The sequence below is a fragment of the Apium graveolens genome, chromosome 6 (assembly GCF_009905375.1).
Source record: "Apium graveolens cultivar Ventura chromosome 6, ASM990537v1, whole genome shotgun sequence".
NCBI lineage: Eukaryota > Viridiplantae > Streptophyta > Magnoliopsida > Apiales > Apiaceae > Apium > Apium graveolens.
The window spans coordinates 240858816-240871313 of NC_133652.1; the positions used below are offsets into that span (position 1 = coordinate 240858816).

The following is a 12498-nucleotide window of genomic DNA, read 5'->3' on the forward strand; positions in this document are numbered from 1 at the left end:
ATTTATTTGTATCTCTATAAATAATAATATAAATATTTGTTGTTGGAGGGATTGCAACGTGTGCACTTGAGTATTACATATTTTAATATTTAAATTTAACTATTATGATCATTTGATTAAGAAGATTCGACAATCTTGAGATGGAAAAATCAAAGTGGAACCTAATTATATTTCATTCCGATTATTATTGTTTAGTATAGATATGCTCGTAAACATACTATGAACACACACTTATCAAATAGTACTTATTGAATAATTATGTATATTTTTATCTAAAAATAAATTTAGCAATTAATCCAATCCAACTATTAATTTTTACTAAATTTATAAATTTATTATTTACAAATGATTTAAATTGTAATACATGCTAGATGGTAAATATGTTACTATCTTTTAAAAAATTTGTTCATATATTTAATTAGTAATATTAATAACATAGTTTAATAAAAAATAGATTGTTTAACACTCAAATTTATATGTTTGATTTATAATAAGGTTATTAAAATTTGAATGTGATAAGTATTTATTTATTTTTTAAATAAGAAACAAGTGAAGCACAGTCAAAATGTTGAAAATTGTTTTTTTTCTAAGCAAAATTTGGAAATTGTTTATCAAAAAAATATTGAAATTGTGAGAACGAGTTCTTAAACTTAGTTGTCGGTCATTAAGCGTTAGTGAACAACACTCATGAGTTATTCGTTATTATATATTTGTGAGCATGTTTGTGCACAATTTTGTTTTTTGATGAGTCGACACACGAACAGAAATTTTGATTCGCTAAACTTCGGATTTGAGTTCGATTTCGATATATTTTTAACGAGTAGAAATATGAACACTTAAGAGTTCGGTCCGATTGGGCTCATTTACACCCCTATATAAAATATTAAACTAATATTATAATTTTTTAAAATTTCTGATTTCTTATTGATCATTCTTAAATTCTGAATAATTGTAGAATTCTAAAAAATGTCCTCGAACTAAACATGTTTACTCTCAATAAGCCGTTCTTCTACGATATTTTTACCATTGAAACTCTTGATTATGATGCAGTGTTTACTATATCGTGTTTCGCAACAAATTTAAGTTCGGGTTTTAGTGTTCTACTCTCAACATTCATAAATCTGATTGAATTGTATAAATCTGATTGAATTGTATGTTACGTGTTTGTTTATAATCACAATACACCATAAGTATTAGAACAATTCTAAAAATTAAACAATAATCTTAAATTATAAACATAATTACCTTACTATGAATCCTAACAACAGACCGCATAGACTCGCAAGCTGAAGCACAAATCATATAATACAAATATTAGTACGTTTAAAGCTTTAATCACACCATGAAAACAAAATAATCAATAAATTAAGAGTTTAATTTAGAAAAATACTTACACATACACATATATGTACAAATATACAAAAAGAGATTGAATAAGACTACTCACCATTGTTGCATTTACTCTCATTATGTATAAACTCATTTCCCATAATAAACCCCTTATTTTTATATTTGAATATCATAAACACGACTTTTATAATAAAAAAAATGACTTATTGTGCAAGATTTTTTTTTACTTGGAGAGAATATTTAGAAAAATTCTAAAATAAACTTTTTATTTTTCCTCTATTAGTAATTTTTTTTTACTTGAAGAGAAAAATAAAAGAGTATAGTATAATTGTAGTTCCTATTAATATTTAATTCAAAAAATTGAAAGAAATTCAAAAAATAAATTGCGTCGATCTAAAAGACGTCACATAAATGACGTCGTCTTCTAATTTATATAAGTATATTGATTAATTAATTATTTTTTAATTCATCATAAATTTATATAAATTCGAAAGAATGATCAAAATAACTTATTGTAAGATTAGATTATCCAAAATATCTCAAAATACTGGACACTTCCTAAAATACCCGTTATATATGTATCAGAGAAACACTTATTTGAGTTTCTTTTTAATAATTTCATAAAGGACACACATTACACACATGTGTGTCACTTTTTGTTTAAAAAGAATACGCATCTCAAGGATACATATTCGATTAAACAAAAAAGGGAAAACGAGTGTATAAAATGCGTGCTCTATATTAAATTTAAAAAATATGAAAACACATCTTGCTAATAAATATTTCGTGCCGCATTACACATTCTGGATTTTTTTGATATTTGAAAATTGAAAGTGGATATCGTGATAAAATATCCGAGTAATTTATGTATAGTGGATCAATTTTTTATTAAAATAGTGTAATCTTAGAATTATATGAGATATAATATCACCTAGTATTATAATTACAGTTACAAAATAAATTGATAAAGGAGAGCCCGTAGCTTTATAGAAGTGTCATTTACAGCTTACTTTTGTGTGTTTCCAAATTCAAATAATTAGTCATCGCCACTTTCAATTTTTTATAAGAAGCTATAAAAAATTAATAAATATATCCTAACCAAAAGTCAAAAGAGGGGAAACAGAGTTGAGGCAGGTATAATTTTTTTACAGAAAATAAAACTATCACTTCGACAAAAAAAACCTTAAAAATAATTATTGCAAAGTTGCGTGAATATTTTGTAGAATAATGCTAAAAATATAAAGAAAGTTATAAAAAATTATAATAAAATCACGTGATAGAGATAATGTAATGATGTGAAATAATTTAATTTATGCTACGAGTGTAAATACATAGTGCCTATATAAGTCTGGCTAGCGAAATTCTGACTGTCGCTTTATAACTATTATAGAAATTAATAGTGATAAAGTCTGTCAAGATGACAGTTTTTTCTCTCTGTCCCTGATAACAGTTGTTTGCGTTTTTTGGTGTCTTATATCAGTTTTAATCAATCATTCCTAATCATATTCATTTCATTTCATTCAATCACAAATCATTTAAAAGTTTGTTTAGCAGAATGTACTAATGGCACGACAGGAAAAGTCATTGGAGGAGATGTATGCGGGACTTGTTCTTGAAGAAGAGGATGAAGGTGGAATAGTGGTTGCGAATACAGAGATAGTAGAACAGAGACAATCCTATGTATTGATTGGTAAATTTCTAACGGAGAAAAATATCAATTTCCAAGCTATGCAGAATATAATGGCTACGTTATGGAGACCAAAGGAGGGTATGAAAGTGCATGACATTGGGGGGCTGAGATATTCGTTTGTGTTTTTTCATAAAATGGATGTCCAGAAGGTGCTTGAGGGGGGGCCTTGGTCATTTGAACAAGCTACGTTGGTCTTGCATCAGTTGGTAACAAGAGAGGATCCAAGCGCAGTTAAGTTGCAGGATGTGGAGATGTGGGTGCAAGTTTATGACATCCCGAGGGGTTTGCTATCTGAAAATATTTTGAGGAGTGTTGATAATTTAGTTGGTAAGTTTATACGTATGGATACAAACGCATTGGATGGAGTCTGGAAACCCTATGCACGTATTAGAGTAATGATAAATGTGGAAAAGCCATTGAAAAGGAGGTTAAAAATTAAAAGAGAGGGAGATAGCTGGAATTGGGTTAATTTCAAGTATGAGCGACTGGGGACGTTCTGCTTTGTATGTGGTATTCTGGGTCATTCAGAACGAGATTGCAACATCATCAATGAGAATCCAGATAAGGTAGTGGATAAAGCTTATGGGGTGTGGTTACGTGCCCCATCGAAAAATGCTACAAAAAGTAATGCTGGTGCGAGATGGTTGAGGACTACGAGTGATGGAAGTAGTTCATGGATGAGATGAACAATAAGGAATCAATGGCACATACAGGTCACGGTGAAGGGAAGAAGCAACCAAGGTTCATGGAGGTGGATGGAGTGGTTAGAGAAATTAACGGGGAAACTGGTGGGGTTGCAGTTAAGGGGCGTGATCCTAGGGCGAATGAGAAGGATATGATCATGAAAATAACGGATGGGCATAATGCAAACGAGGATGTGGGGAGGGATAATATGGAAACAACTAAGATTGTGTTTGATTCAAAAAGAAAGAGAATAGAGGATAAGGAGGCAGAAACTAAGGAGGGAAATCAGGATGGAGTAACTTTGGAAAACCAGATAATCGTGCCTTTAAACTTGCGAATGGCGGGTCCTGTGGTCCAGGCCCGCCAAGGGTCATGGGTCTTATTGCGTGGAACTGTCGTGGGCTGGCCAACCCACGGACAGTTAGATTATTGAAGGAAATAAATAATTTCTATAGGCCCAGTATTATATTTTTAAGTGAGATGATGGTTAAAAAAGATAAAGTAGAAAGAATAAAAAAAAATTAGGTTTTATAGGTTGTTTTGCTGTAGATGCTCGTGGACATGGAGGAGGGGTGGCGTTATTTTGGAAGAATGAGGGAGGTATAACAGTGATCAATAGTTGTTATAATTTTATTGATTTTGAGGTGATGCATGAACAATTGGGTAGATGGAGATACACAGGTTACTACGGGTTTCCAGAACGGGGTAGAAGGACTGAGGCTTGGGATATGTTGAGAAATTTGGCTACAGCATCTATGTTGCCATGGTGTATTATTGGCGACTTTAATGATCTAATGACAGTCGATGAGAAGAAAGGAGGTCAGTGTCACCCTCGTGCATTGTTGAATGGTTTCTCGGAAGCTGTAAGTGATTGTGGCTTATTTGATTTGGGGTATACAGGAGATAAGTTTACTTGGGAACGTTTCAGGGGAACTGATAGGTGGGTACTTGAAAGATTGGACAGGGGTTTGGCGAATACGGCTTGGAAAGAGTTATTTCCAAATGCTGAGGTTCGAGTTCATGAGGTTTCTACATCAGATCATATGCCGTTATGTCTTCAGTTACATAAACAGGTATACATGCCTCGTGAAAAATGTTTTCGGTTTGAAAATATGTGGATACATGAAAAAGAATGTAGGAATATTGTAAAGGATTGCTGGAATAAGGTGGGATCAGTTGAGTTAATGGGTAAATTAGCTAGGTGTTGCTTGAGACTAGAGGAATGGGGTGGGGGTTTAATAAAAAATTTGAAGTTTAAGCTGTCGAATTGTCGAAGAGAAATGCAAAGATTGAGATCAAGAAGGGATGTTCATGGGGTTAGGAAGTATAATGAAGCGCGATGGAATTATTTAAGGTTGTTGGAAAAGCAGGAGATTTTTTGGAAGCAAAGAGCTAAACAGTATTTGCTCAAGGATGGTGATAATAACACCCGTTTTTCCCATAAATTTGCATCTGTACGAAAGGAGCATAACAGAATTAAGAAGTTAAAGGATGAGAATGGAGAGTGGCAAGAAACTGAGGATGGGATTCAAAATATTATTGTTAAGTATTTTGAAAATATTTTTACAGCTACTGAAACAGAGGAACAAATGTCGGAGATGACTAATTTTAGGTGCATAACAGAGGAGCAAAAATGAGGGCTAATGCAAGATATAACAGAGGAGGAAGTTCGAGCAACTATTTTTGCCATGTATCCTGAGAAATCACCAGGAATTGATGGGTTGAATCCGTGTTTCTTTCAAGCCTACTAGGACGTGGTGAATAAATATGTTGTTCAATTTTGTAGGAGGTATTTTGATCATGGTGAATTGCCAGACGAGATAAATAGGACCCTTGTGTGTCTTATTCCAAAGGTGAAGCATCCTAATCAGGTTTCTGATTTGCGACCGATATCACTTTGCAATGTCTTAGTGAGAATTCTGTCTAAAGTTATGGCCAATAGACTGAAAACATGTTTGAATTTGATTATCTCAAATAATCAAAGTGCTTTTGTAGAAGGACGCCTTCTTACGGATAATGCGCTGCTTGCATTTGAAATTAATCATCATATTCATAGAAAAACGCAGGGAGGTACTGGGGAGGCTGCGTTAAAAATTGACATATCTAAGGCCTATGATAGGTTAGAGTGGAGGTATATGGAGTTGATGATGAATAGATTTGGGTTTCCACCAGTTTGGATCAGTCGAGTTATGCAGTTGGTTACGACAGTTTCTTATATTTTTTTGAGGGATGGAAAAGTTTTTGGAGATGTGCGCCCCTATCGAGGTGTTAGACAAGGAGATCCAATCTCCCCGTATTTATATATTATGTGTGCTGAGGGGCTGACAGGGATCCTGAGCAAGTATGAAGAAAGTGGTTTGGTTCATGGGTGCAATGTGGCTCGAAGTGCACCGAGAATAACACATCTGCTCTTTGCAGATGACTGTTATTTATTTTTTAAAGCTGAGCAAACAGAGGCACGTCATATGAGGAGTATTTTGCAGACGTATGAAAGGTTATCGGGACAAATGATTAATTTTGGAAAGTCTGATATAGTTTTTAGTCCCAATACGTGTGCAGTGGAACGGAGTCAGATTTGTGAAATTTTGGGGCTTAATGAGAAGCCAAGGCCAGGAAAGTATCTGGGTATGCCTATATTTGTGGGCAGAAGTAAGAGGGGGGCTTTTGAGTTCATCAGTGATAGAATTCAAGGAAAGTTGCAAGCATGGTGTAATAAAGATTTATCTAAAGCTGGGAAGTTGACTCTGATTAAATCATCGGCGCAGACAACTCCAAATTTCTGGATGAGTCTGTTTCTTATCCCTGATTCATTATGTGATGAGATTGAAAGAAAAATGAATGCATTTTTATGGGGAGGAGGCTCAAATAATAGAGGAGTAAAATGGATTACGTGGAAACGATTGTGTATGGCAAAAGAGTTTGGAGGGCTGGGTTTAAAAGAATTAAAGAAGTTTAATATGGCTATGTTGGCCAAACAAGGTTGGAGACTTCTTACAGAGGCTAACCCGCTAGTGAGTGCAATTATGAAGTCTAAATATTATGCAGGAAAGAATTTGTTGAATGCTGAACTAGGGTGTAATCCTAGTTATGTGTGGAGGGAGATTTTTGCAGTGTTAGATGCGGTTAAAACTGTGCACGACGAAAGATTGGTAACGGTGAGGATACGATGATATGGCATGTACCTTGGTTACCAGATGAGGAAAATGGTTATGTGGATACAGCTGAGTATGCTCAGTTAGCCAGTGCTAAGGTGAGTAATTTAATGATGATTGGTGAAAGAAAGTGGGATACTGAATTGTTGGAGGACCTGTTTGATGCTAGAGATATTGCTCTAATTAAACGAATTCCTCTATCTATGCATGCTGATAATGATTCTTGGTATTGGTTGTTAGATGAAAAAGGGGAATTTACGGTCAAAAGCTGTTATAGGGGGTTACAAGGAGAGTGTAGGAGTGATCAGTCGAGGTTGTGGAGAAGAATCTGGGATATGAAACTTCCTAGTAAGGTGACAAATTTTGTCTGGCATTTGTGCAAGGGATGCTTGCCAACTAATGTAGCGTTGGTTACGAAACATGTGAAAATTGGGGCTGATTGTCCATGGTGTCATCGTGAGGCAGAAACAGGAGTTCATGTTATGTTTTTATGTGACTTTGCAAAGACGGTGTGGACCACAGCAGGATTGAGTCAAAGAGTTAATTGTTCTTCGTATGAAAATCCAGGGGTAGTGTTTGAAAGGGTTTTTGAGCAGTGCACAAAGGCTCAGTCTGTTGAGGTTGCTATGCTTTGTTGGAGCATATGGAATCGTCGAAACAGGTGGGTTTGGGACCGTGCAAATGGGTCAGTGTTTGGAGTAAGGAGTGCTGCTAATTATCTGCATAGTGAATGGGTAGAAGCTCAGGCGAAAACAGAAAACAGAAAAATTAGAGGAGAGGTTGGTGATCGAGTCTGGTCGTTACCAGCAGTTGGGTGGCTCAAGGTTAATGTAGATGCGGCTGTGTCCATGAATGGAACGATTGGAGTGGGAGCTGTGATTAGAGACGATCGAGGGTGTTTTGTTGGAGCTCGGTGTTTAAGGTTAGCAGGAGCATGGAAGCAGAGAGAAGCTGAGGCTATCAGCTTGAAAGAAGCACTCTCAATGATTACTGCACGGGACTATACACATTGTGTGATTGAAACAGACTCTTATGCTCTGACTGATACTTGTAATGGAAATCCGGGAAGAGCTTCATTTGGTACTATTGTAAGGGACTGTGTTCATCTGCTTAAGCACATAAATCAAGTGCTAGTTAATTTCGTTTATCGTTCTGCGAATAATGTAGCTCATGTGCTTGCACAAGTTACTTGTTCTATGTCAGACGTAGGGGAGTGGTATGTCACTCCGCCTAATTTCTTAATGCGTGTACTGGAGTTGGATTTGATTGTTTAATGCAAGTTCGCTTTTATTCAAAAAAAAAATTTATAGAAATTAATATTAATATTATTATACCTCTAGTATTTACTACTTTGTATATTAAACTCGTCGAAAAAGAAGCGAGTCCCCGTAATATATGCAAACATTACATGCACAAGATATACTAATATCTAGGCTGAGATTTTTCTTATTATGGTAATAGACAAGGAGCTTGGAAGAGTGGAAAGCAAGTCTGTATTAATTCTAAAATTTAATTCTTATAACAGAGAGATAAATGGTTACACACATACACTTAAAATTGGAAGGTGTTAGAGATTCCATAATTAGTTTTTGTTTGATGTGGATTGGCTTTTTTAGAGCTTTGTGGTAAAGCCATTTACTCTCCCCCTGTCTTTATATATATAAAGACACTTTGCATCTCTCTTGTTTGTGTATTTACTCTCTCCTAACCCTCCCCTCCTCTCCATACTCTCTTTAAGAAGTCTGGTTCTGCACAACCTTAAAATGGAAGATATGGCTTCTTTATGGAATTATCAAGAGGTGTGTCATTATTATTTTAATATTTTCTAGTTTAGATTTCTCAATCATTTCATTTTATCGTAGTACCATATCTTGACGTTCTTTAGTGCTTTTCTAGATATAGTGCAATTCAATCCAATGGAAGTTATGATTCTAATTCCACTCTCTCTCCTTTTTTGTTCTGTTATTAAATTTTTATTCTCATGGTAATTTTCTTAAGTTTATTGTATTTGATCTTTTTATCTATATCACGTTTCTTTTCTGAAATTACTAGGTTTTTTTTTTAAAATGCCAGAAGTCTGTTTCATATCCTTTAGTTCATTTGTTTAGATGTTTCTTTTTGCCAAATGACATAACATTCTTCTGTAAGTGCTGGAGTATTTTGCAGAAGAAGTCATTTTTTCACAAACATATTTGTGAGATTCTTTAGTTTTAATGTTGGTAGATCTTACTTGTATGTGTGTGAATCTATATGTACATGCAACTGAATAGAATCTTACCATGAGTAATGATCACAGTCTCTGTTTTTTACTTGTTTGATAAGGTTGATCTAATGCTGTTTCTACTCTAAAAGTAAAAAAAAGAGATATCATTGCAGACCTTTTCAAGTTGAAAAAGCTTTCCAAAATGTTAAGTAGTTTTATCCCCTTGTGAAATACTCAATTGGAGCCATTGCCTAAATTTAACAACTTTGGTGGGAATCCAATAAAACTTTTATATATGTATAGGCAGAAGAGAGAAATAGTTTTGTATGGTTGAGATGCCCTGATTTGACTGAAATGTTTTTGATCTGAATGGGCCCATTATTTGAATTTTTAGTCCTTTCTCCTTTGGATTAGTTATGTACAGAATCATGGTGTTTTAGTTTGGTTATCGAAGTGAACTAAAAAGTTTCTTTACCTTTATGTTTTTACTCTTCCTTCTTTATGGTCAAACATATATGATATATTGTAGCTATTTTGAAGTATATGGAACTAAAGTTGCAGCAGTTAAAGACACTAGATTTTGTTTGCCTTGTAGCCTTTAGGACAGATTATGTGACATGATAGAAACACAAAACCAGATTCTCAAGAGTATTGTTTAGTAATTGGAGATGTAAATTGTAATTTTTATGACAATCTCAAGTGTTGCTTTGCAGAGTATGGATGAATTGAAGCAGAAGCTCCTCTACGCTAGTTTTGAACTTGAGTCTGTAAAATCACAAGCTAGTAAGGAAATGAAGCAAATGATTCAACTCCTGGAGAAAACTATTATGGAAAGAAATGAAGCTAGAGATCAACTGGACAAGCTAGTCAACAAGCTCATGATTCCTTCAGCAAAACCGACGACTGAAATATTGTCTGCGATGCCTCGAATTTCCCCTGAAAATACCCTAGTGAAGCCCACCAGAGCAAATTCAAGTATAACAGAATCCAACAGCTTCTCTGATCAACCATACAATTACCATACACAAAATTCTTCCCCAGTTGAATCCCTTTTTGACGCGGTGACATCACCTGATTTTTCAAACCTTAATGACCACCAGATTGTTGATCCAAGTAACATGGCATTTATGAATTATGAGCCACTTGTTCAAGACTATAATGTTCCTTCAGTAGTTGTGAAAGTTGATCAGGGTTCTTTGATTATTGATAATCTTGTGAAAGGGAAAACATTGCCTCAAAAGGGTAATCTCGTGCAATCTGTACTAGGAGCAGGGCCACTTCTTAAGACACTTCTTGTGGCCGGCCCACTGCCAAAATGGAAAAATCCGCCACCACTGCAGCCCTTTCATATTCCTCCGGTTTCCATAAAAGGTTGTAATGTGGAAAATTTAGGCCTAAGGGTGTCTGAGAATTCAAGTTATTCCCTTGTACCAATGAACTCAAAATCTTCTATTGAGATGTCTTGTGTGACTTCACAAATGATTCCGATGTCTGTGGCGAATTACGGAAACGGGACACCCGGTTCATGTGTTGGAAGTGGAAGGTCTACGATGTCGTCTGGAAATGTCAACAATTTTGTAGCTGGCAAGAGACAGAGGTTTCACTAAAGATCAATGAGACTGGTAATTTGAAATGTATAAAAATTAGTTTGATTTTGTTGATTGAGGGTGTACATTGAAGATGCTGTGTTTGGCTTTGATAACTTTAGCACTTTAGTCAAATTATTTGGTTTTGTTACAATTAGCTTGAACGCTCTTTCCGCTATGTTCCTATACACGTTTGCTTGAGAAATGCATATGTTTGGAATCTTTATAGTTTGAAATAGTTTATTTCTTGCTTTTTAAGTTGTACCAATCAGGACGCATAATGATGATATAGGCAATATATGCCGCTAACTGTTAGCTGATATCATAACATAAAAATTTGACCAGAAGCCTTCTGGACCTCTGGTTTACATAGAACTAGCCCTGAAGCGAATAATTCTTATAACGGGACTTTTGGACAATTGTAAGTGGCAATGAGCATGTGTGTGTGTTTCATCTAGAACGCCTTAAGCTAATGAGTGTTTCATGTAGAATGGCTAACATGTTACCAAACAGGAATTGATGCAGTTTATTTGGATTTAGTGTCCCACCCCTTATGTGCAAATTTTGCAGGCAATAGAGAGCTGGTCAGCAGCTTTCATCATCACAAATGATGAGATCAAGTGTTTAAATATTTTGTTGTTACATGTTTGAAGTCTAGTGTTAGTATAGTCATGTGAGCATCTATCTTATTGCGAACTAGTACCTCGATCGGGAAACTAGAAGGATCCAATTATCACCTTTTTACATGTGTGTGTTTCTAGGTCATCTTACCATCATCCAAGGCCCATCTCCATGCCATCCACAAAAACCAAAGATTGCTCTACGTACTAAACTGCAGCTCTCAAGTGGACCATTTCAATTTTTGTTTACAGTCTGCAGTGTTTATAACAACTTGAATTAACTATTAAGTGTTGCGGTATCAAATAATGAGGTGTATCACTGTTTAAAACCTTATGTCAAAAAATGACAGCAAACAGCCAAATTTTAATTAAACCGTGCATGAATGGGAAAGAGCAGCATAAAAATCATCAAAATTTCATACGTACTCATTTCATATCTTGTCACTTAATTACAAATATTTTTCATCTACTCATTCAACTTCATACTTACTGAACATGTGATCACATAACAGATCTTTACATCCCATGTTTGCATTAACTTACTAAATGTAACCCACCTTGACGAAAATTAGGAGAGAAGAGAAGAGATCCTTGAAGAAAATTTTAAAATTTAGAGTTTTTTATAGGAGAGAAGGGGAGAGAAGATATGATAAAATTTGGTTACAAAACGTTCTCTCTAAAATTGGAAAGATTGGGATGGAAGAGAAACAATTTTGTATCAATTATTTTAGTATTCCAAAAATACCCATACATATCTATTTGCATAAAATAAAAACAAGAGTCCAAGAGTCCACGATCACCTTATTCTGGAGTCCTACTTCCCTGTGCCAGCAAAAAACAGTTGCTCCTTCTACTTCCCTGTGCCAGCAAAAAAAATCGGTAGGTAATTTTCTTCTTCTCAAAATTAGAGATGCTATATGGGCGTACATAGTTCTGCCTATATGTATTTAAATTAGCTTCCTATCAAAATTAATGTTTTTGATAGTAATATGTATCTTTATACGTATATATGATAATGATATGTAAATTTGAGTATTGATGTATCATAATTCATATATGATACAGGTTGTGTGTGATTTTATCTTCAATTTTTTTTGTTAATTTTGTTAGTAGTAGATATGTTACTCATATGACTTAATTGTTTAATACATGTAAGGATGGACAATACTATACTTGAGAGGGTAAATCAAATTCGTCGTTGGGTACAAATGCA

General features: G+C 34.7%; 3 protein-coding genes across 3 annotated transcripts; all 3 read left to right on the top strand.

Moving 5' to 3' along the window:
* Nucleotides 1–2913: 2913 nt before the first annotated feature.
* Nucleotides 2914–3726, top strand: LOC141665815 (uncharacterized). The gene has a single exon (XM_074471798.1). The coding sequence runs from the start codon at nucleotides 2914–2916 to the stop codon at nucleotides 3724–3726; it is 813 nt and encodes a 270-aa protein (XP_074327899.1).
* Nucleotides 3727–3740: 14 nt separating this feature from the next.
* Nucleotides 3741–6894, top strand: LOC141665816 (uncharacterized). The gene is made up of 3 exons (XM_074471799.1): nucleotides 3741–4144; nucleotides 4230–5336; nucleotides 5511–6894. The coding sequence occupies exons 1-3, from the start codon at nucleotides 3741–3743 to the stop codon at nucleotides 6892–6894; spliced, it is 2895 nt and encodes a 964-aa protein (XP_074327900.1).
* Nucleotides 6895–8465: 1571 nt separating this feature from the next.
* LOC141667377 (uncharacterized) lies at nucleotides 8466–10901 on the top strand. The gene is made up of 2 exons (XM_074473835.1): nucleotides 8466–8675; nucleotides 9793–10901. The coding sequence occupies exons 1-2, from the start codon at nucleotides 8640–8642 to the stop codon at nucleotides 10684–10686; spliced, it is 930 nt and encodes a 309-aa protein (XP_074329936.1). The 5' UTR covers nucleotides 8466–8639; the 3' UTR covers nucleotides 10687–10901.
* The last annotated feature ends 1597 nt before the right edge of the window (nucleotides 10902–12498 follow it).